The sequence below is a fragment of the Saccostrea echinata genome, unplaced genomic scaffold (genome assembly GCF_033153115.1).
Source record: "Saccostrea echinata isolate AGI-Se365-2 ecotype Australia unplaced genomic scaffold, CSIRO_AGI_Sech_v1 ptg000047l, whole genome shotgun sequence".
NCBI classification, from domain to species: Eukaryota; Metazoa; Mollusca; class Bivalvia; order Ostreida; family Ostreidae; genus Saccostrea; species Saccostrea echinata.
Window position 1 is genome coordinate 13,289,575 of NW_026889796.1, and position 21,847 is coordinate 13,311,421.

At 32.6% G+C, this 21,847-nt stretch overlaps 3 protein-coding genes across 3 annotated transcripts; 1 reads left to right on the forward strand and 2 right to left on the reverse strand.

Annotated features, from left to right (window-relative positions):
• Positions 1 to 1,527: 1,527 nt before the first annotated feature.
• Positions 1,528 to 12,507, reverse strand: LOC133202502 (uncharacterized). The gene is made up of 10 exons (XM_061338341.1): positions 12,404 to 12,507; positions 10,979 to 11,061; positions 5,685 to 5,771; positions 4,767 to 5,207; positions 4,288 to 4,406; positions 3,887 to 3,962; positions 3,195 to 3,340; positions 2,890 to 3,016; positions 2,646 to 2,725; positions 1,528 to 2,509 (listed from the first exon to the last, which is right to left on the reverse strand). Exons 1-10 carry the CDS (start codon positions 12,486 to 12,488, stop codon positions 2,461 to 2,463), a joined length of 1,293 nt encoding a protein of 430 aa, XP_061194325.1. The 5' UTR covers positions 12,489 to 12,507; the 3' UTR covers positions 1,528 to 2,460.
• Positions 12,508 to 12,711: 204 nt separating this feature from the next.
• Positions 12,712 to 15,180, forward strand: LOC133202567 (leucine-rich repeat protein SHOC-2-like). The gene is made up of 3 exons (XM_061338404.1): positions 12,712 to 12,804; positions 13,139 to 13,885; positions 14,721 to 15,180. The coding sequence occupies exons 2-3, from the start codon at positions 13,154 to 13,156 to the stop codon at positions 14,871 to 14,873; spliced, it is 885 nt and encodes a 294-aa protein (XP_061194388.1). The 5' UTR covers positions 12,712 to 12,804; positions 13,139 to 13,153; the 3' UTR covers positions 14,874 to 15,180.
• A 234-nt stretch (positions 15,181 to 15,414) lies between these two features.
• On the reverse strand, positions 15,415 to 19,104 carry LOC133202359 (ribonuclease H2 subunit A-like). The gene is made up of 7 exons (XM_061338168.1): positions 18,937 to 19,104; positions 18,767 to 18,838; positions 17,710 to 17,836; positions 17,068 to 17,293; positions 16,497 to 16,584; positions 16,066 to 16,189; positions 15,415 to 15,571 (listed from the first exon to the last, which is right to left on the reverse strand). Exons 1-7 carry the CDS (start codon positions 19,061 to 19,063, stop codon positions 15,436 to 15,438), a joined length of 900 nt encoding a protein of 299 aa, XP_061194152.1. The 5' UTR covers positions 19,064 to 19,104; the 3' UTR covers positions 15,415 to 15,435.
• Positions 19,105 to 21,847: the final 2,743 nt, after the last annotated feature.

Genomic DNA, 21,847 nt, shown 5'->3' on the forward strand with positions numbered 1-21,847 from the left:
CCTTTTCTTTCTTCGTCAGTCGATACTGCCTCCCTTGTACCTATTTGCGAGTGTTCGGAGCTCCCTGCAGATGTTTACGATTTCCTCTTTCTTCTATTTCGATGATCAACTTGTTGTTTCCCTTCCACTCCAAATCCGTCCTTGGCTATGATATATATCATTTTTGTCATGCTCTCCAATTTCTTATCCTGGTCCTGTATCATTTCTTGATGCCTGTCCATTTTCTTCTTCAAACTTCTCCCAATTACTGCTGCTCATTTAGGTCATTTGATTTTATTCTCCCATCGTCTGAAGTGTTTTCTTAAGTAACTCCTGATCTGTCGTTTGATTCCCTCTTGTCTCCATGATTTGAAACAGTTGTTGGAGACTCTCATTTCCATGGTGTTGGTCCAGAGTGTGGTCCTTCTCCGTCTGACAAGCTGTTGTTGTGCGTTCTTCCGGTCTCTCACAAGATGCACACTTGGATTTCGCCTGGTAGATCTTGAGTCCCCCGAATTTGCATATTGGTAGATCTTGAGTCCCCCGAAATTGCAGATTTCCACATTTGCAGCTGATTTGCATAGTTGTAACTATTATCATTCTCCCTCCCTCTCAAAGATCCTGAAGGTGTTCATTCGTCTTGGTACTCCTAGCTTTGTGGGGTGCCTTAAGGTGTACTTTGTATATTTTTTTGTTATATAAAGTGTTGTGTTTAAGTAAAGTATCATAATTAATGTTCTAAAATGCACCAATATTTTGTAAAATTGAAAACATTGCAATTTCTTGAACTCTTCTTTAATTACAGCAAATGATTTTGTTTTAAATGTTACTTGCAAGAAAGACATGAAGTACTCACTGTTTATGAAAGGTTGAAAATGGATTTATGGTTATGATTGATAAATGGGTGTATTAAAAACGGTAATTTTGAGAGAAATTGAACTTGAAGCTGTAAAAATTTCTCCAACCTAATTATGGAAAAGGAGGCAATTTTATTTCAGTTGCATAGAAAATTGCACTTCACAGCAAAGGTACATTTCTTGGTGTTTGACATTATTTAGCACTTAACATAATATCTGGATATTCTGCTCAGGATGTGTGTGTGCGTGTGGATACAGATGACTTCGTTCATTCTTTCATAATCACTGTACATATTTCATTTGTTTTAGAACAGGTTTTAATAAGTTTTCTTTATAGCCATCTTTAAAAATGTTTCTTTGCCCTCTCCTGACTCAGTGTAAAAAAATTGAGTAGGTAGGTTGGGGCAAAATTTCTTTTATTCAAATTTACTTGCAAATATGAAGTTAAAATAGTTCTTAATGGGGTGAGAAAACTTTGGAGTGAATAAACAAAAAAAAAAGTAATCGTTTCCTGGAGGTCATAAAAAGTTTTGAGTTGGGCCATGTTTAGCAAGTTGGTCAGGAGAGGGCAAACAAACAATTTTTTAAAGATGGCCTAATAAGTTTTCTTTTATGTCTTGCAAGTTTTCCTTTACACAAATTATAATACAAGGTACAATAAATATTGTTTCAAAACAAAAAGCAGACATGATTTAAAATTTGAAAAATTTATTGCACATACAATCTTTACAAGTTATTTTAAAACTTGAAAATTTAAAATTGCTATTGCAACATTAAGTTGAATAAAATGAAAGAAGATGGGCGAATAAGGTGAGAAAAATGCTTATGATGTGACAAATAAGAAGGTGAAAAAATTAAATCTCAATTTTAACAAAACTCCTTTGATATTTCATCTAACATTAATGTATACTACATGTAAAATCTCCACAACTTGCAAAAATCTCACAAAATTTAAAATTATTCATCTACGAAATAGCATACACACACTAAAGAGGCTATGTCAAAAATGATTTCTTCATACACTAACACAGCTTTCCATATGAGTCGGTCTTCTCTCCATTTTTTTGAAAGTTTATCCTCAAAGTATGCGTAAAAATATAAATTTTTGGTCAATATACCTTAAAAATACACTTATGTGACACAACATTTGTATCTTTCTGAGAAATATTGCAAGTCCATTTAGTCAAGGGTTATATCACAAACTTGATTTACCATTATTTGTCAACTGTTGTGTAGAACAGTGGTTAACATGTTAACTAGTCTCAAAGAAAAATGATACTAGGATTTTTATTGCTTGAGTTCGAACCACACAAATACCACATTGATTTTTTAAATATAGAAATATTCTGCTGAGGCAAATTTTCCAAAGAAAAGTTTTGTCATAATTCCATAAATATCAGTGATGGAAGGACTTCAATCTATATACTAAATTCACAAACTGTATATGATTTTTATACATTTGAACTATAGGCTTTTTGCATGCTGCCTTCTTCATCCATCTCCTTTGAATGCAAAGCTTGAATTGCAAATAATATCATAAATGTTACAAAAGTATTTAATCAATTCTTTAAAAACATCAATAAACTTGATTTCACTCAATCATCTACTAAATGTATGTGTGAATTCAACAAAATGTCGCCACAACAGGCAGGTGATCAGATGCAGCTTTTTGTCTAAAAAAAAAGAAGAGAAAAAAGAAAGATTTAACAATTACCAATTTCATCACAATGCCACATGAAATGTATACTTAAACTAAAATTATATGATTTCAATATTTTAACAATTATATTAAAAAAAGTTGACACATACCCTTTTCCTGAGTGTTGATCAATCTCTACATTGCTGACTTGAAAATCTTTATCAAGATTCCACTTAAAAATGTAATCAATCTACAATATAAAATATTAAAACAATTATTTATTGCCCAAATCAATTCTTTCCTTAAAGAGAGTGATTTGTTCTCATAGCAATGTAAAAGGTCAAAATAAAGTATAGGAAACAATAAACAATCCTCACACATTAATACATTAAGATGTGGATAAACAATACATACCCTTTTCTTCAGTTTTCCTTCAGCACTGTTAAAGGTGAAGCCGTGTGACTTGGGATAAACATAGGGCCACACATCCACCAAACAAGATGTCTTCTCTCCTTTCAGTGATACTTCACCTCTTAGAAATCTAAAAGAACGTGAATGTGAAATGTTTGTATTATTATTACTGGTAACAAATAAAACTTCATAGCTTTCATTAATAATGGAAAAGTTATATTTAAATCTGTATGTATAGGATTAAGCTGTATGTATCTAATGAATATTGGATTCTTTTTGTTATAGCTTATCTTTTCCTTGATAATCACCTCATTGCTTTTTCCTGAGGTTCTGCATTAAAGTCCCCTGTTAGGATAACAGGACCTCTGAGGCCCCTGAGGTACCTCCAGATCTGAACTACAGACTCCTCCCTGGCCTCATGACTTAATGATAAGTGTGTGGTCAGAAAGTGAATCTGAAAAAAAATCAAGGTCAGAAACACAGAAATGTAGGTCAGGATGACAATAAGGACATCATCACAGAGACCTATGCAATATTTAATATTTTCTGTGTGACTTCTACATAAATACACAAATAAATGATTTCCAGCAAGAAATATTCACAAGTAAAAGGTATGTACAAATTTGCAAAACTCAAAGATACTTCTCACATGCAAATAGAAGTTCATTTATGGTATTTCAATTGCTAGAAACTTAACTTTTAAGTACCCATAATGATAAAAATAAAATTTAGAATAATTGCCTCATTAATTTCAAGTCTAAGTGTCACATGCTATGTTACATACATTCACACATTGAAAAAACACACACACCCTCACACACACACAATATACATGGCCATCTTGTCTAAGATGGCATATGAGACACTATTTTGATAATAAAATTAAGTAGCTGTATGTTGTATAATCAGATGAAGTATTTTATGCAGACAAATATGCATGTTTCCTCCAAACTTTTTAATGGTATTTGTGACATTGCATGAGTATAATAAATTAGTTTACCACTCCATGATGAGGATGCTGTATGGTGACATGGAGACAAACTCTCTGGTGGAGATCAGCACTGTTACTACGATTTCTGAAAGTAGTGTATAACACTACATCTTTCTATCAGAAAAAGACACACAATCCAATACAAATACAGTTGAACTTCCATATCTCAAACACTGATATCTTGAATACCACAGATATGTCAAAGTAATCTGGAAGTCCCAATTGCTTTTTCTTTAAGCATTTACCCCTGATATCTCAAATCCTCAGGTATCTCAAAGTTTTTTTCTCGGTCCAATTTGAGTTTGAGGTAATGAAGTTTAACTGTACCTTTGAAAATTAAAGAAATGTTAGCAAACAAACATCTAATCTTAGGCTTTCAGACAGTCACTATAATGTAAAAAATAGTTTACCTGAATAAAAGGAATGTATTTTGAGCAATGATTGGGAATCTGGAGAACACGGCCACGCCCTCTTCTGTTTTTCCATTATACACACTGTATTTATCCAGCTGTCCAGGGGCATACACAAACTGAAATCCATTTTTACTTCATAAGTTTATTTATACAAAGATAAAAAATAACCTCTCTCTACTAGTCTGAGAAGTTATTATTTTGATTCAATGTTCAAATTTCCATGAAGATAAATATTACAAGCCTGGAATGTTATTTTGATAGAAATAAAACATTTCTCCATAGATTGTCTCCAAAAATATCTCCAAAACGATTACAAAACATTGTAATTAATATTTGTAACACAAAATTTCTTTTGAAAATGAAATGCTAAGAAAACATTACAATTAGACTGTGTCACTTAAGTGAATAAACATTTGAATTATTGAACAATCAACAATTAAAAATTAAACAAGTGAATTTTGAGCAACTTAATTTACTTTTGCAAGACGTCTGAACCTTGCAGGGTAGTCCTGGTCAATCTTTGTAAAGGTGTTCATGTTCCAAATATTGTAAGTCATAACACTGAAAGGTTCCACACACTTTAATTTACATGACTTACTGCATCTGTACATCACAAAATCCGATGGAATCCATGTTTTTCTACAACATGGATCCTCTATACTTCTCTGTTCCAATCTTTCATCAACCTCCAGTGGGGCTGTAAAGTTTCCTAAATCAGAAACTTTCATAAAGGTATGGGAATACACATGGTGTGTTTCTTTTGGGTATGTGGCAATGGTGAAATTGTGGAGGGTAACATTCCTGCCACAAGTCCACCACAGAGAGAAATCTTGGAGTGTTCCAAAGACTAAAGGTTGGAAAGTGCCCGAAACATTCACTAGGTATGGAATTTCCTCATTATTGGTGTAAAACAAAGTCTGCAAAGATAAAGAAAATCTCTGACATTCAAATTGTGTGGAATTAAGGAATAACTGTCTAATTTTTTGGTTTCATTATGTGATCAATCGATTGGCTTGCGTGATAATTTGCATAAACGCCGAAGGTGTTTATGCATAAAATTATCACGCAAGCCAATCGATTGAACATCGTCATGAAACCAAAAAATCTGACAGTTATTCCTTATATTTACATGCTCTTGATTCTGCAAATTCACATGCTACAAGCCCCGCTTCTGTCTCTATTTGTCCTGCCCCGCACATGATTTTTTTTTTTACCACGCCTATCAATGAACCAGTAGATTTATGTAGAAATAAAGTATTTTTACTATTTGAAATTTTATTTTGGACAAAGATTTTGGAAATGTAAATATTTTTTTTTAAATAGTTTATTGCACTAACTTGTTTTATAAATATGCTTTCTAGTCTTAATTATTGCATGTGTTAATCAAATCTTGCCAGTTTTTCCACAGTTGAAACTTTTCTTGATTCTTTCTTTGGTGTTTCACAGATAGGGTATCTTCTCTTGACAAAGAAGACTGCAAACTAAAATAATCAAACTTTAAATTTAATGTATGCACTAACTTTATAATTTTAAAGAAATTTAATTCTTTATATTCTTTTTTCCTTTAATACAAGGTTGTTAAACAAAAACGTAAACTCCTTTCCTAAACGTGAAAAACCTATTTCGGCGGGGTGTTATCCATGTAAATTTTCAAAATTAAGTCCAAAATGAAATAAAATTTTACATTAAAAAAAAATTTCTGATGGTCTTTACATATATAACAGCTAGCATTTATTTTGTATTCAATACACACATGATATTCTCAGTATCTTTAAAAGACCCCTGTCTTTCAGCAAAAATGTTTTTTTTTTTCTTTTATTAAAAATATATGCAACATACAACATATTGGGCAAAGATTATATTATACATTACAATTAGTATTTTTATGACATATCAGAATTATAATACATGTACTTCTGCAGAGAGAGAGAAAAAAAAAAATATGCATCATACCTGTCTAATAAGCATTCTATTACTTTTACAGCATTTTCTTTAATCAAAACAGTGTGGGTTTTTTTCAGCAAACTTTTTTTTTTTTTAAAACACGTATAAATTGATTTAAAGGATATACAATGTATATATATATAGGAAAAAAAAGTATTGAATCCGGGTAGCTAAAGGGGTCTTATTCAACACCAGCACTGTCCATAATGAGGACCCCTAGCTACCACACCTGAGGACTGTTTTCCTCATGTGTTGGATATACAAATGTCTACTCCATAATTAGCGTAACATAAGATTTTTTTTTCTACAAACAATTTGCTACATCACTATATAAGTTATTTCCTATTTTGCCACATTTTCTCACAATAGAATTTTGTAAAATGAGACAGTTTTTAACATAAGATTTCAATTTATCTTCTGACATTCTTTCATTATTGAATCGACTCTTCATTTTATACTTATATATAGTAAAACAAAGAAATGAAATTAGATTATTCAAAATACATGTTTTTTCTGATAATTCACCGTAAAATCCCAACAAAATACGTTTCCATGAAACATTAAATTTTAAAAATATACTAGTTTTTCGCCATAAAAAATTGGTAATTGCACAGGAAAATAGAAGATGTTCACTATCTTCTAATACATTGCATAGCTCACACATTGGCGATACATCTTTATTCCATTTACTTACACTTGCATTAGTATTTAACAGACAATTAAGCAGCTTGTAGTTGAATTCTGCAATCTTTTTGTCATACATATTGAGAATTTTTGAAATGTATATATTCTTCCATAATGTTTTATCATCTATGTTAAAATATTTATTCCACTTATTCTCATAAATTGAATTATGAAATTTTGACTGAACTAAGACCGAGTAGTAAAAATCACTTTTTAAAGTTTTGGTCGACTTAAAACAGTTGTTTCTAAACAAAAACGAGTCATTATTATGGATGTTAATATATTTTGCATAGGAACAATCAAGTTTTGATTTGAAAGGTCTCAGCGTCTTTTTGAGCATGATATATTCACAGTAAATATTGTTTTTACTTCTTAATTTATCCCAAAAGTAATCTAGTGCATGTATTTCACCATTTTCATCAAAAAGATCTTTCACATACAATATACCACTCTTGATCCATTGTTCAAAACATAAAGTTTTGGAATCATATCGGAACAAATTATTGTGCCAGATAAATTGGGATAAAAATTCTTCCTTCAAAATACTGTTGCTTTGCTTGAATTTTTTACACTTATTAAGCATTGAGAAAACTTCCACATAAAATTGCGGGAAATTAGTCAGTTCCCAAAATTTTTTATCATCCAAGTTATAACTCGTTGTTTTAATAATATCATGTATTGATAAATTACTATTTTCTAATAGACTGTTTAAAGTAAAGTGCGTGATTGTATTTTTATCTAAAATTCTTCTTACCCAAGAAGCTTTTGCAGCAGAAAATTTACTTTCAACATCAATTATCCCTATTCCTCCTTGTTCAATTTTACCAATCAAAGTATTTCGTTTAATTCTCTCTCTTTTGTTCCATAGAAAGTTGAAAATGATTTTTGAAACCCTTTTAAAGAAGTCTTTGTCAGGATTAGGTAAAATAAATGCATTATACACAAGCTTTGATATTGCTAAAGTATTGATTATTGTGCATTTTCCAAATATTGTTAATTTGCGTTTTCGCCAAACACTTAGGATTTTTTCAAGTTTTTCAAGTTTGCTTAGCCAGTTTTTTTCATAACACACGTCTTTATTATGACCTAAGTATATTCCAAGAGATTTAACACTTTCAGTTGCGATTTTTACACCAAATAAGTCATCATTGTTGCAGTACTTATCAATTAAGGAACCAGTTAAAATGCATTCAGTTTTAGATAAGTTTAGTTTCGGACCAGCAACTTTACTAAATTGGTGAATAATATCTAAAGTAGTTGCCAATGAGTTGGTATCTTTTAATGCATTTGTACAGTCATCAGCATGTTGAACTATCTTGATGTTTTTTGAAGCATTTTCATTAAATGATAGACCATGTATATTTTTGTTATTTCTAATTTGGATAGCAAGTGTTTCTAATACGAAAATGAAGAGAAGTGCAGACACCGGACATCCTTGACGTATTCCCCTTTCCATAGAGCAAGATTTTGAAATCCATCCGTTATTTTTAATTTTGAAAGTAGGATTATTATACAGAGTTTTGATCATGTCAATAAAGTGTTCTCCAAAGTTAAATTTACTTAATGTTTTGAACATGAAGTTATACTCAACAGAGTCAAATGCTTTTTCGAAATCTAAAAATAACAATATGCCATCAAGATCATGATTCATACAGTGCTCATATATGTCAAGTATCAGTCTCGCATTTTCTCCGATGTATCTTCCTTTGATATATGCACTTTGTTCTTTTCCTATAATATTTTTAGCAACTAGCTGTAATCGTAAGGCTAAAATTTGTGCAAAAATTTTATAATCCACATTTGTAAGACTTATCGGTCTATAGTTTTTTAATTTATCTTTTTCACCTTTTTTGTAAATTAGGGAGATTATTGCGTCTCGTTGTGAAAATGGTAGAATTCCAGTTTCAATACTTTTAATTAAGCATGAGAAGTATATATCTTTAATATCATTCCAGAACATTTTATAAAATTCTGCTGGAAGTCCATCTGATCCAGGAGATTTGTTATTTTTCATATGACTAATAGCTTCCTTACACTCAAACATTGTCGGTAACTTATCGCAATTATTTTTCTCATTTTCGCTAATTTTCGGACATTCAATATTTTCAAGGTATTTTTCGATATCGTGATCACAAATTCTTTTACTCTTATATAATGTATTATAGAAATCGACTAAAGCTTTCATAATATCATCATTTTCTTGATAGACAATATTATCGTCATTAGTAACTTTATTAATTGTATTGTCGCCCTGTTGCTTTTTTTCTAGATTTAAAAAATATGCAGTACTTTTTTCGCCCTTTTCCATCCAGATGGCCCTCGATCTTATGTAAGCCCCTTTACATTTTTGTGCATAGAATTCATCAATTTCATTTTCAAGTTGTCGTTTATATCTCATATTTATGTGAGAATAGGGTTTATTTTCCAATATTTTAATTTGATTCTCAATAAAATTAATTCGCTTTTTTTTGGAAATTGCATTTTCTTTAGAATAGGCTATTGTCAAATTTTTAATTGATATTTTCAGGCATTCCCATTTAGCGATGGGGTCATGATCATGTAATCTAGATATTTCTTTTTTAATGAAGTTTCTTATTTCATTGCAAAATTTTTCTTTGTTTAAAAGTGACGTATTCATTTTCCAATAACCACTCCCTCTAATATTTTCTGTTGTACAGAAATCAAAGTATAAACCTAAGTGGTCACTAAATCTTGTCCCGTCATAATTAGGAGCTTTTCTTAATAAAATTTGATTAAATCTAAAGCAGAAACTTTCTGCCATAAATACATAATCAATTCTAGATTTGGGATTATTGTCCGCATCACACCATGTGTATCCCTGTTCGTTATTTTTATCACTGAAGGACCAACAGTCGATCAAATTAAATGATTTCATAAAGTTTCTTAAAGCCTTTACATTTCTATTATTTTCGATGATATCTATTTGACAGTTGAAATCTCCGCATACTATTAAGTTATCTAAATTCATAGCATGTTTATTGACCCATTTCAACATTTTATGTAAAAATATACTCTTCTCATTTTCATTATTTGGCGCATAAAAATTGGCCAAACTTAAAATTTGTTCAGATAATTTAACATTTACCAATAATTTTCTACCATCAATAGAAGAATGTTTATCTAGTATTTCAATGTCAAGATTTTCTTTAAATAAAATCGATACACCTCTACTATATACCGAATTAGAAAAACTATGAATTTTATATCCATACCAACGTGAATTATAGATTGCTTCACTTGTTTCAACAAAATGTGTTTCTTGCAAACAAATTATGTCAAAATTTGCATCTTTGAGCCATTCAAACAACAAAATCCTTTTCCCATAAGTATTTAAACCTCGTGCATTTATAGAATAGAATGATAGTAGATTTGTCCCCATTTACATGAAGCTATATAGATATGCTTAATTACCCCTGGTCCTTTACATTTCTCTTCCTGTTAGAGTTTCGTCTTGCCTCTCGAATGAAGCCGTCCAGATTAGTCTGGTTATCGTCTGTATTCTTCCTTTGTAGTGAGTTACTTCTGAGTTTCCTGGTAAAGTTTGATGCTATTTTACTCAAAACCGTGCCTAGTCTGTTCTCACCCGGCCATTTATCCGGATTTGTATGGAGGGTGGCTTCTGGATAAAGTCCGGTTCCCCAGAAGATATCGTTTGTGGCTTCGGCGAATAATGTGCTAGCATCTGAATTTTCCAGTTTCTCGCGAAGTTCTGGTACCTGTGTAGCTTTAGCATGGATAATCTCCTCCATTACCGTTTGTTTTTGATCTTGCCACTTTTCTGGAATCTTCACTTTATCTCCTATTCTCTTAGCCTCCAGAGCTGTTGGAGCAATACGGATGTTTTCAGTAGCGTTGAAATCTCCAGAACGAAGAGCTTTAGTAAGCTGGTAGGCATGCTCAGCCGATCTGTGGGTTTCCCTTTCAGCAAAAATGTTGATTTTTTTCTTGATGGTTTGATTTGAATAAATCATAATCTATTTCTAGAATATATATCTTTATTAATTCCCAATATATTTCAATTGTCGTCACTGCAAATCACCTGAATAACATCTTGACTTTCTTTAATGGAGTCCTCATGTTCTTCTACTCGCAAAACCCCACCATACAAAATTTTTGTGTAATCTACAGAGTAAAAAAGATAGAGAGAATATTACTCATGCTTAAAAGAAATGAAAAACATTGAAAAATAAGTACTCCATTTAAAGGAATTGATCTGGAAGTGTAATATTCAGATGTCTATTTTGTGGCCTATGAAATGGCACAGAAAACTTCAGTCAAATACATAATAAATGAATATAGTAATGTACGAGTTGAACATACTCGAAACAACATTGAATGAATAAAATTTAAAAGGAAAGGGTGTACTTCAGTTTCAGAAGTTAATGGAATTCTTGTGCAAGAAAACATAAACCTATCACAGTGACTATGTAACTGTATAAATGTTGCATCTTAAAGCATTTGTTTGAAAAAAATCTCCTTTGTACTTAATATGTTCAATGATAGATTTACATGAAGCTGGCAGTACATAGTAAACAATTTTAAAGTACTTCGCGTCAGTTTGTGCTAATGGTTTTATTTTCCGGATGCCTCACATGGGATCAACTCTGTTTGGCTGAATCCGATCACAAAGAGCATACTTTTATGAGTGTGTAACAGGAAGGGAGAAAATGTATGGTTGGACCGGGAATAGGGACCCCTGCATCACTAGTCAGGTGCACTACTGACTGAGCTACCCAGGCCGAAACCATTACATTCCTCCCTCCTTAAATTGTCTTTGCCCTCGAAGACACAACCCAAGTTCTTATTAGCCCCTGGCAGGACTTTCACCTGCAAGTTCAGGGGTGGTCAACGCACCAAATCTGTAATAGGAAGGGAGAAAATGTATGGCTGGACCAGGAATCGAACCCGGGACCCCTGCATCACTAGTCAGGTGCTCTACCGACTGAGCTACCTAGGCCGATATCCACGGCCCAAACCATTACATTCCTCCCTCCTTAAATTGTCTTTGCCCTTGAAGACACAACCCAAGTTCTTTTTAGCCCCTGGCAGAACTTTCAACTGCAAGTCCAGGGGTGGTCAACGGCACCAAATCTGTAATAGTAAAGGAGAAAATGTATGGCTGAACCGGGAATCGAACCCGGGACCCCTGCATAACTATTCAGGTGCTCTACTGCCTGAGCTACCCAGGTCGAAATCCACTGTCCGTTACAAGTGTACTGTAACCTCCATCAATCTGCCTGGTGCCTATTCTAGCCAATTTATCAATAATCAAACATCTAACCTAAATCCCAATGCATTACTAAATTACTTTTAAGTTAATTTCACTATATCCCAGATACATAAACTGATAGATATCTCTGCTCCATCCAAAACAAATCAAATCTCACAAATTGTTCATGATCAAGATATGAGTATGATTATTAATTAGGCTGTTCAGCACTGAAAATACCCTAGCAGGACAAACCTGGCTCTCCATCAAGATTCTGAGCACGACTGGTGTGCAACAGGCCTACTATTGTTATTGTTACTGGTAGGTAAGCCAGTAACATGAAGCAAGACGACAGTTGGGAAAAAGTCAAAGTGAAAGTAGGCCCCTACCATCAACCCAATTTATTTAGTATCTTTTGAAATGTCAGTAAAATTCATTAAATATTCATATCAGATATAAAATCTTAATAAATAATTTTCATACTAAGTGTATATTTTATCTCATTGAATTTCAGATAGAGAAATAAACACCTAAAATAACGCTTTTAAATGATATAAGGAATTGAACTCTTCTTCGAAAGAAAACGAGAAACTGCATCTGCTTGGTTCTCATGGTATTTACGACGCCTTAAAATGTGATATGTTTTCATAGTGCAGGTTTGTGCCATTGTTTTCATATTAATAATGACTCATTAGACTCTCTAGAAAGCTTTATGATTAGTACGTAAATATGAATCCTTTGACTGAACTTATATTCTTTTATCAGACTAACTCAATAGTCTCGAATTTCCTCAGAAAAAAACTTTTGAGCAAAAATCAGGAGATCGTTTGATCCGCTTACGCAGACAATAAAGACTTTCTTCTTGATCATATCAGGATTTTTCTTAATCATGTCTTAATTAATAATTATGCTTCAATGAGAAATTGCAGCACTTTTGAGATTATTGGATTTTGTGATGAATAATTGACATTTGAACATATTTCATTGCAGAAATGCAGTCACAAGATGGACCTTTTAGCAGTGGAAGAAATTTTGCAAAAAGCGATTGCAAGTGGTCATGAGACAATTAATCTAAGTCATAGAAATATTGCTGTTCTGTCGAGCAGCTTTAAGAAATTGAAAAATGTAAAACGTCTTTTATTGAATGACAATCAGATAATGATGCCCCCATCAGAATTAACTGATCTAGTCAAATTGGAAGAACTTGTCCTTGATAACAACAAACTGACTTTGCTACCAACGGGACTGTGCAAACTCACAAATCTAACTTACCTGAATTTGTGTCATAACCCACTAAGTGTTCTACCTGAGGAGATTTGTCAGCTAAGCAGTCTTCATCAGCTATGGATTGTGGATTGCCAGCTGGTTAACCTGCCATCCAACATTGGAAGCTTGAAATATCTGAGGAAATTAAGTGTTCGTGAAAACTTTTTAGAATCTCTTCCTCCCAGTTTCACACAGTTGGAAAATTTATCTTGGTTGTGCTTGTCAGAAAATACAATAAGATTTTTACCGAAATCTTTCTATAATTTAAAAAGTTTGACTCATTTAAATTTAAATCAGAATCAAATTAGTGAAGTACCAGATTCAGTTTCTGAACTTCCAAACCTCACCTGTCTTTTAATGAAGAATAATTTTGTAAAAGAAGTCAAAGATGACACAATACTTGCATTATCCAAACTTACTAAATTTGATCTCAGAGACAATGAAATCAAGGAAAAACCCCCGCATTGGAAGGTAAGCTTCTTTCAAATATCTTGTAATAGAAAAATTTTTTTTTCTAATTCCTCTAGATACATGTAGACTTTTATAAGAAATATTTTAGACAAAAAGAATTTTTCTTCATTGACTGATTTGAAATAAGTAGAAAAGGGAAAGCTATGTAATAAAATAGATGGTGTGTGTATGGGGGGGGGGGGGGGGGGGGGGTTGATTGAAGGATTAGAAAAGTGGGATGGTGTTGAAGATGAAAAACTGGATAAGGGAGATTGCATTTAATAATAAGGCATAAGAGGGAGGGTATTTAAAGTAAATTGAATGACCAAGGGCTAGGGATACTGTGTTCATAATATATTTCTAATTAATAATAGATGTGAAGGGTGTCAATGTGTAGGTCTGACCCTAATCCAGTGAACATAATAATCATGACCTACACTTACCCAGACAGAATTGCAAAAAAAATTACAGTCCAATGAAATGAAATACATGTAGCAGCTGTTGTGATCAGATACAGGTAGAAGCATGGCCCTGCAATTCATTTCCAAAACAAAACCGATCAAGGTCAACATAAAATATAAATTTATTATATTCAAAATAATGTGTCTAGCATATCTATGTTTGACGTTTGAAGCTCATATCCTATGACCAGGTCATCCAAAAAAGCTTACAAGAATTGTTACCACTGACATCAATCTTTGGAGAAGATTTTGCAACTGCCACCCCCCTAAAAAAAAAAATCACTTCTGACGGATTCTATAAATTAAATGTTTAAGTATTTTACAGCAAATATTCCATAACAACTGGTCAGAGTCCCAGTATAATTATTATACATGTATAAACATATGCTTTGCAGGGACTTGATTACATTATGATTGGACAAAGTGGAATAAATGGCATCCAGAGTAACGATGATCTCACGAGTGGACAAGATGAGATTGAGGATGAATGTTCAAATGATGATGAAGAGGAGACAGAAGATGATGATGAAAATAATAATGAAACTTAGAAAGATGACTGAATGATAATTATAGCTATCCTTTTGAAAAAATTAATTATAAATTACCATTTCATTGCCAGGATAAAAACAGACATGGTATATACTGTTATTATTCTTATAAAAGAATGAAAAATATCATTTTGTTCTCATGTGTGCTCATAGCTGTGTGTGCAAGGGTCATTGCAAACTACATGTATTTAGTGCCTTGTTCATTTTTCTTAAGTGTTTCAATTGTATGCAAGTTAAAATAGATTTGGTTCTCAATGACAATGGATGTATTATGCACTACATTGTATATCATTCACTGTTTGTAATTTATCGCCAATTAAAAAAACGAAAAATACAGAATCAGTTTCTTAATACATGTATATTGATGATTCATTGGTTGTTTTTACAATTCTGAAAGCATTCATCCCTCATTGAATTTACAACCATGAATAAGAATTCATTTTTTTATTTTATTTTTTTAAATAAATTATTTTACCAAACTGACAAACATCTTTAATGAAAGACAAAAACAATTCTTTTTTTTAAATCATAATTTAATTACTGATATTTACATAAACAATAATCAAAATGATTCTACAGAGCCAAGGCACCTGTCCTTGAAGTATGAATGTCTATCTAGTTTTGGGTCATGACCTTTCTTTTGAAAGAAAGATGTTAACTTAACAGAATCTTTTTCTTCGTCTTCTTCATCGTCTTCCCTGGAAGAAAAAAAAAGCCATTTCTAAAATCTAACAAAATGGATGCATGACTTGACAAGTTTGTTAAAGAAACAAATGGAATATTTCAAAGAAAAGAAAATATTCAGTTTTATTACCTCTTTTTAATACTAAATTTTTCCTACTTTATTTTATTCAAATTATATTAATTACTGAGAGAGGATATTTCCAATATCTTGTTCCTTTCAGAAATTCTGTCTTTTTAAAACTTAGCTCAATATGATTTTTATTCAAAATATATTATTACTGAGAGTGGGTATTTCCAATATCTTCTTCCTTTCAGAAATCCTGTCTTTTAAAACTAGCTCAATATTTTATTCACAAGCGTATGCAAGATTCTGCAAACATGCCTTAAACATTTGACTGATTATTTTACAGTGTTTCATACATAATGAATAAATTAGGTTTTAGGTTAATCAACTTTATTTTTCATTGGTTGACAGAATTTCTTCAAAATGATGGTGAGGTGTCATTACCATTGAACCTGAACACAACTTTTTTGAACCATTACTGCAGCTGTTGACCATCCGAAGCGAACAAACTGTGGAAACCCAAAAACTTTGTCCATGCTATCTGACAAAAACTTCTTGGTTTTTGGATCTGTATAGAAAATTCAAATAAATGCTTTCTATATTTCATGTTGAAAATTTAGTGTATATATCTGGTAAAAACAAATCAAAACTGTGATCTTCTTATTAGTTGTTAACCTACAGAATTTAAGTGATTGATTAACAAACAATTTTGCTTTAACAATGGTGAACTTCTTCCAGAATGCCATTTTCCCATGTAAAGGGGAGATGATCAGAAACATTTGACTTGGGAAGATGGCTAAACACAGGCATGCATGCAAACACAGGCCAAATACAAAATTCTTGGGAGGGGATAGTATAAATATACATATTTTTACCTCCCGGGTAACCACTTCCGTAACCCTCTTCATCAACAGTTATCTCCTCCTGAAATTTCCACTTAGATAAGGCTCGGTCTCTACAGACCTGTATATTGGAGAAAAAGAAAACCTTGAATGAAAGAAAATTCATATCTTTCTATATAACAAATTTTATACAAGCACAAGGATCAGATTTATAGATAAATGTCGTTCGATATACTATTGTACTACAAGGAAGAATGTGTAAGATCACAATAACACATTAACACTCGAGCTTAAAATGTCATAATGTAATACATGTATGTATAAACCACTCAAGGAAAATTGGCTTGCATGATCTTCAAATAATTTTTTATGAATATTGTGCATACGTATTGCATGAATATTGCATGAATTTACTTTTGCATGAAAATTTTGTGAAATTATTTCCATAAAAATTACACATGTAACTTAGACTGTATTGCACAAATTTTATAGATTTACTTGATTTCTGCGTAAAGAGGAAAACACATGCAAATCGTCTTAATAGTCATTTTCCCCTTGTAATAAAGCAAAAATGTACTCTTAAAATTCTTTAAACCTAGTTCACCTTTGCACATATACTAGCAGCACTGACTATGGGGTACAGTGCATCAGCTTTCTTGGCTACTGTGACCTCAATGTTTGGGAAAAGACTCTTTAACTTGGCCTGATATTTTGCTGGGTCCCCCACTGTGTCAACATAAACCTCTGCAATATTTGCACCAACATCCAGGGCTCGTTGTATCAGACGTATTGCACAGTCATGCGATATTGCATTTAAGTTGTATTTTGACCTGTTTTAAGATAGATGAATTTTAAAAAAAATAAGTGATTTCAGTGAGTGAGAAAATACTTGAATGGGACTTTCAATTAAATTATTTGATAAAAGGAGTTTCCGTGGAAAGTTCCTAGCTGCAATTAAATCAAGTGGCTGACAAATTGAGTAAATGGACATGGAGAGTTGAAAGTATCACATATATGGGTCAATCCTGATATGAAATAAGTGTTGACTTCCCTAACAACTACATTTACATGCAGTATATACAGGTACAAATATAAATGCTTCTCAAGAAAGGCTATGAGGTACAAGATTTTATTTTAATGACGCATTTAACACACTGGATTTTCCTCATGTCAATAGGCACTTAAAGTAGGACAAGTAACATCTCTTACATCGATCACCCTCTCCATTTACATTATTCTGCTTTACCTTCCAAGCATTCCATTTGATATGAATGTTGGGGATAACAGTTCAACGATCCAACCCATCATGTCCGAGGCAGCACAGATTTTCTCAAATATTCCTTCACGTTCTGTTTCTGTTAAAGTCTTTGAATCTGATGTATTTAAAAAAAAAAAAACATAGTTATATAAATAGACCCTTTGGGATATTAAGGACAAGATTGGCTAAAGCCCCTTTTGGCCCCTGGTTTGGGGGTGTCTCTAAGAATGATGCAGTAGCTCATAATATAAAACCCTTTTTCCTGACAGTTACAAAATGAGTATCGATTCTAAGTGATAGGATACAAGAAGCTTAGTAAAAGGAAGATCACAAAATTTATCAATTTCCCAATTTTCTCATTTTTATTCAAATTTTCATCAATTTTAAAGCACATTTATTTTATTTCAGAAAACACAGAGCACAGATTGCCTACCTACGAAATTTATATGTTTTACGCACAAGTATCAGATACATTTTGTGTGTACAAGTGAAGTCTCAGCTGCAGATAGGCAAGCTTGTGCTCTCCGTTTTTCAAAGAATCTCAAATTTTACAAAATTCCATCAGACTGCATGAGAAATTGAATTGAGGAAATTTGGTAAAATGTTGTACTTTGTCACCCTCTTGTGGCCTACATATATGATATGAATCAAAATTAATAACAGTTTTAAAACAATCATCATTTACAGTTCTTAATTGCAAACTATCATAAGTTTAACTGTGCTTCGATTTTTTGATCGTATAGGGCCATATTCAGCGTTCACCATACCTAGTCCTTTATTATGCAGAAAAAATGGAAAAATTAAATTTGGTGGCTTTTTGGGACATTTCACATAAATATACATTAAATGTAATAATTTCAGATAAAAAGTTAATGTTGAGCCCTGGATTACAGAAGAACTTGCTTACCAAAAATTAATATCTAAACTGGCTATCATATCGTGTTTGGACAATCGATTCCAACTTGAATCTGTAATGTTAGTTGTATCAGAGTTGCATACATTACATACATACATTACATACGTAATTATCTGGTAGAATTCTTACCAGCGAAACCCATTTCTCCAAATTTTTCTCGAAGTGAGAGGGGACTAAAACAAATTCCATACACCATGGGACCTATAAAAACAACACGTTTAGTTCTCAGATCGTAAATTACTTATTTAAAAAAAAATATATGAGGAAATTCAAACTAAATGCATAGGAGACATAAATACCAAGCACTGGGCCTCTACCCGCCTCATCAATTCCTAACCAGCACGGCTCTGTTTTTACACAGTCAGGTAGACAAGATTCTATCATGCAGTTTTTCATGTTATCACTTTCAAACCCTGACATATCCATGTTTGTTTTTGTTTCGTTTTTTTTTATTTCCCGCAATTTTTTATTAGTAGGCGGTGTCCAGTCGAAGCGTACTCAAACCAATTCGTATTTGGATCATCTCGTATAAAAGATGTCTACTCGTACACAAAATCTACTCTTTTTATGCCCCCTTAATCGAAGATACGGAGGCATATAGTTTTTGCCCTGTCCGTCCGTCTGTCTGTTTGTCCGCAAGAACTTTAACCTTGACCATATTTTTTTTATTGGTTGGAGCTATGGCTTTCATATTTCATATGTGTATTACTTGTGACAAGACCTTTCTTTGAGTACCATCATATTTGACCTTTTGACCTTGACCTTCGAGTTTGACCCAGTTTTGCAAAATTTTACCCAACTTTAACATTGGCCATAACTTTTGAAAAGTTGGTGCTACGTACGGCTTTTATACTTCAAAGGTGAAGTCCTTGTGACAAGACCTTCCTTTGGTCACCAACAACTCTGACCCTTTGTCCTTGATCTTCAAGTTTGACCTACTTTTGAAAAACTATAACCTTGGCCATAAGTTTTGAACGTTGGTACCAGTGCTTTCATACTTCACATATGCAATCCTTGTGACAAGACCTTCCTTTGGATACCAACAACTTCGACCTCTGACTTTGACCTTGGAGTTTGACCTACTTTTGGAAAACTTTAACCTTGGCCATAACTTTTGAACAGTTGGTGCTAGGGTTTTCATACTTCACATATATAATCCTTGTGACAAGACCTTCCTTTGGATACCAACAATGATAGCCTATTGACCTTCACCTTGGAGTTTACTTACTTTCGTAAAACTTAAACCTTTACTTTTGTAAAGTTGGTGCTAGGGCTTTCCTACTTCACATATGTTATCCTTGTGACAAAATCCCACTTTGGATACCAACAACTTTGACCCTTTGACCTTGATCTTGGAGTTTGACCTCCTTTTGAAAAACTTTAACCTTGGGTATTACTTTTGAACGGTTGGTGCTAGGGCTTTCAAATATTACATGTGTATTTCTTGTGAGAAGGCCTTTCCTTGAGCACCTTGACCTTGATGTTTGAGTTACTGTTGAAAAACTTTAAAACTTTAACCTCTTCCATATCTTTTCAGTGGTTGCTGCTAGGGCTTTCGTATTTCTGAGGTATATTCCTAGATATACAAGACCCAACTTTGTGTACCAACATATCTGATTTGCATTTGAGAAAGTTTAACCTTGCCATACAGGGGCATCAGTGTTTCACAAACACATCTTTTTTTTCTTTGTCTTTTACACTTGGGGGGGGGGGGGGGGTAAATTATCAAATCTCTTCATTTGGAGCATCTTGTCCAGAACTCTTGCTCTATTGTTTTGTTTCCAGTTAATTTATTCTCAGAATATTTCTTTGTTTAAGAGGTCTAATACTAACGCTTTATAAAACCGAAGCCCCCTATCCTTCACCTCACCCCCATATATCCAAAAAAGTTGCTTATAATTGTTTTTGGTTTGATTTTAATGGCACATGAAAACTTAGTCCTCATTTTCTTTAAAATAATATACATGCTGACCAAAGAGCGCCATCATATTTTTATGATCGGAAATAATTTAAAAATTAGAGAGCACATAAACAAATAGAATGCATTTTTACTCAAAAACATGTTTTATGCATGAAAAATTTTAAAATTCATAAATTGGAAAATTATCAGACCCGAACATTCCTGCAAGACAATTAATGGCATCAGTTTTGAGGGGGTGGATCCTATTAAGTTCTTCGAATTACAAGATGCGAACATACAGATGCTTCTTTCAATTTTCCACTTTTCTTCAGATAAGGCACTCCTGGTCTTGGAAGTTTTCCATATATACTAAACAGTATCGCCTCTGCTCATATTTTAGAAACTATCAGTAATCTTTAGACTCATTCTAAGGTAGCTTTGTTTAATCTACAATAACTAACAGCAATTTTCCAGATGCAGAAGTTAATTTATTGTCCCCCGCTTTCATGGAAAGTGGTCGATAATTTGAGTCTGTTCATCTATTTTTCATTCAGTCTGTCTGTCATTCAGCCTGTGTATAACACTTTGTATATATATTTTGTGTATAACAAAAGACCACTGTTAATTTTTAGGTCAAAGGTCAAAGTAAGAAATTCTTATATTGCAAGAAATGGTTTTAAGATGATTACTTTAGTTCTCTTTGAGCTTTTTCAATGAAAATTTATTTCATAGCTCCAAGTGACCTAAAAGGACCCTTATTGATTAGGGGCCAAAGGTCAAGGTATGAAATTCATATATTACAACAAATGATTTTCAAATGATAACTTTCGTTCTCCTCGAGTCTTTTCAGTAAAATTTCATATCATAGAGCTTTGTGACTTAAAGAAAAACTCTGAAGGTATTGAGATCAGAATTCAATTATTGCAAAAAATGGATTACAGATCAATTAAATTTTATATCATTACTCCCAATGACTTAAAGAAGAAGACCCCAATTGATTTTGAAGTCAAAGGGTCAAAATAAAAAATTCATATCTTGTAAAAAGTGGTTCCCTGATAATAATTGGAGTTCTCTTTGAGGTTTTACAATAAATTTAGTCAAAGTGCCTTAAAGAAGGCCCCTGTTGATTTGAAGTCAAAGGACAAGGTAAAAAAAATCATATATTGCAAACATACATGTAGTTTTCAACTTCTGTAAAGTGTTTGATATGAAACTTAAGGTCATGAATTTCTTTCCCTCGAAGGCAAAAACTGAAGGGTCAAGGTCGATTTTTTTTCTCCAACTGCATTTTTTCCAGGTCTTCCTTGCTC

Coding starts and splice junctions, on each gene's coding strand:
- LOC133202567 (XM_061338404.1), top strand. CDS start 13,154: ATGGACCTTTTAGCAGTGGAAGAAATTTTGCAAAAAGCGATTGCAAGT. Junction 13,886..14,720: donor AAAAACCCCCGCATTGGAAG/GTAAGCTTCTTT, acceptor TATGCTTTGCAG/GGACTTGATTACATTATGAT.
- LOC133202359 (XM_061338168.1), bottom strand. CDS start 19,063: ATGGATATGTCAGGGTTTGAAAGTGATAACATGAAAAACTGCATGATA. Junction 17,837..18,766: donor TGGAGAAATGGGTTTCGCTG/GTAAGAATTCTA, acceptor TAAATACATCAG/ATTCAAAGACTTTAACAGAA. Junction 16,585..17,067: donor CTGCTAGTATATGTGCAAAG/GTGAACTAGGTT, acceptor TCCAATATACAG/GTCTGTAGAGACCGAGCCTT.
- LOC133202502 (XM_061338341.1), bottom strand. CDS start 12,488: ATGTTACTGGCTTACCTACCAGTAACAATAACAATAGTAGGCCTGTTG. Junction 4,407..4,766: donor GGTTCAGACGTCTTGCAAAA/GTAAATTAAGTT, acceptor AATGGATTTCAG/TTTGTGTATGCCCCTGGACA. Junction 3,963..4,287: donor AATACATTCCTTTTATTCAG/GTAAACTATTTT, acceptor CACTACTTTCAG/AAATCGTAGTAACAGTGCTG.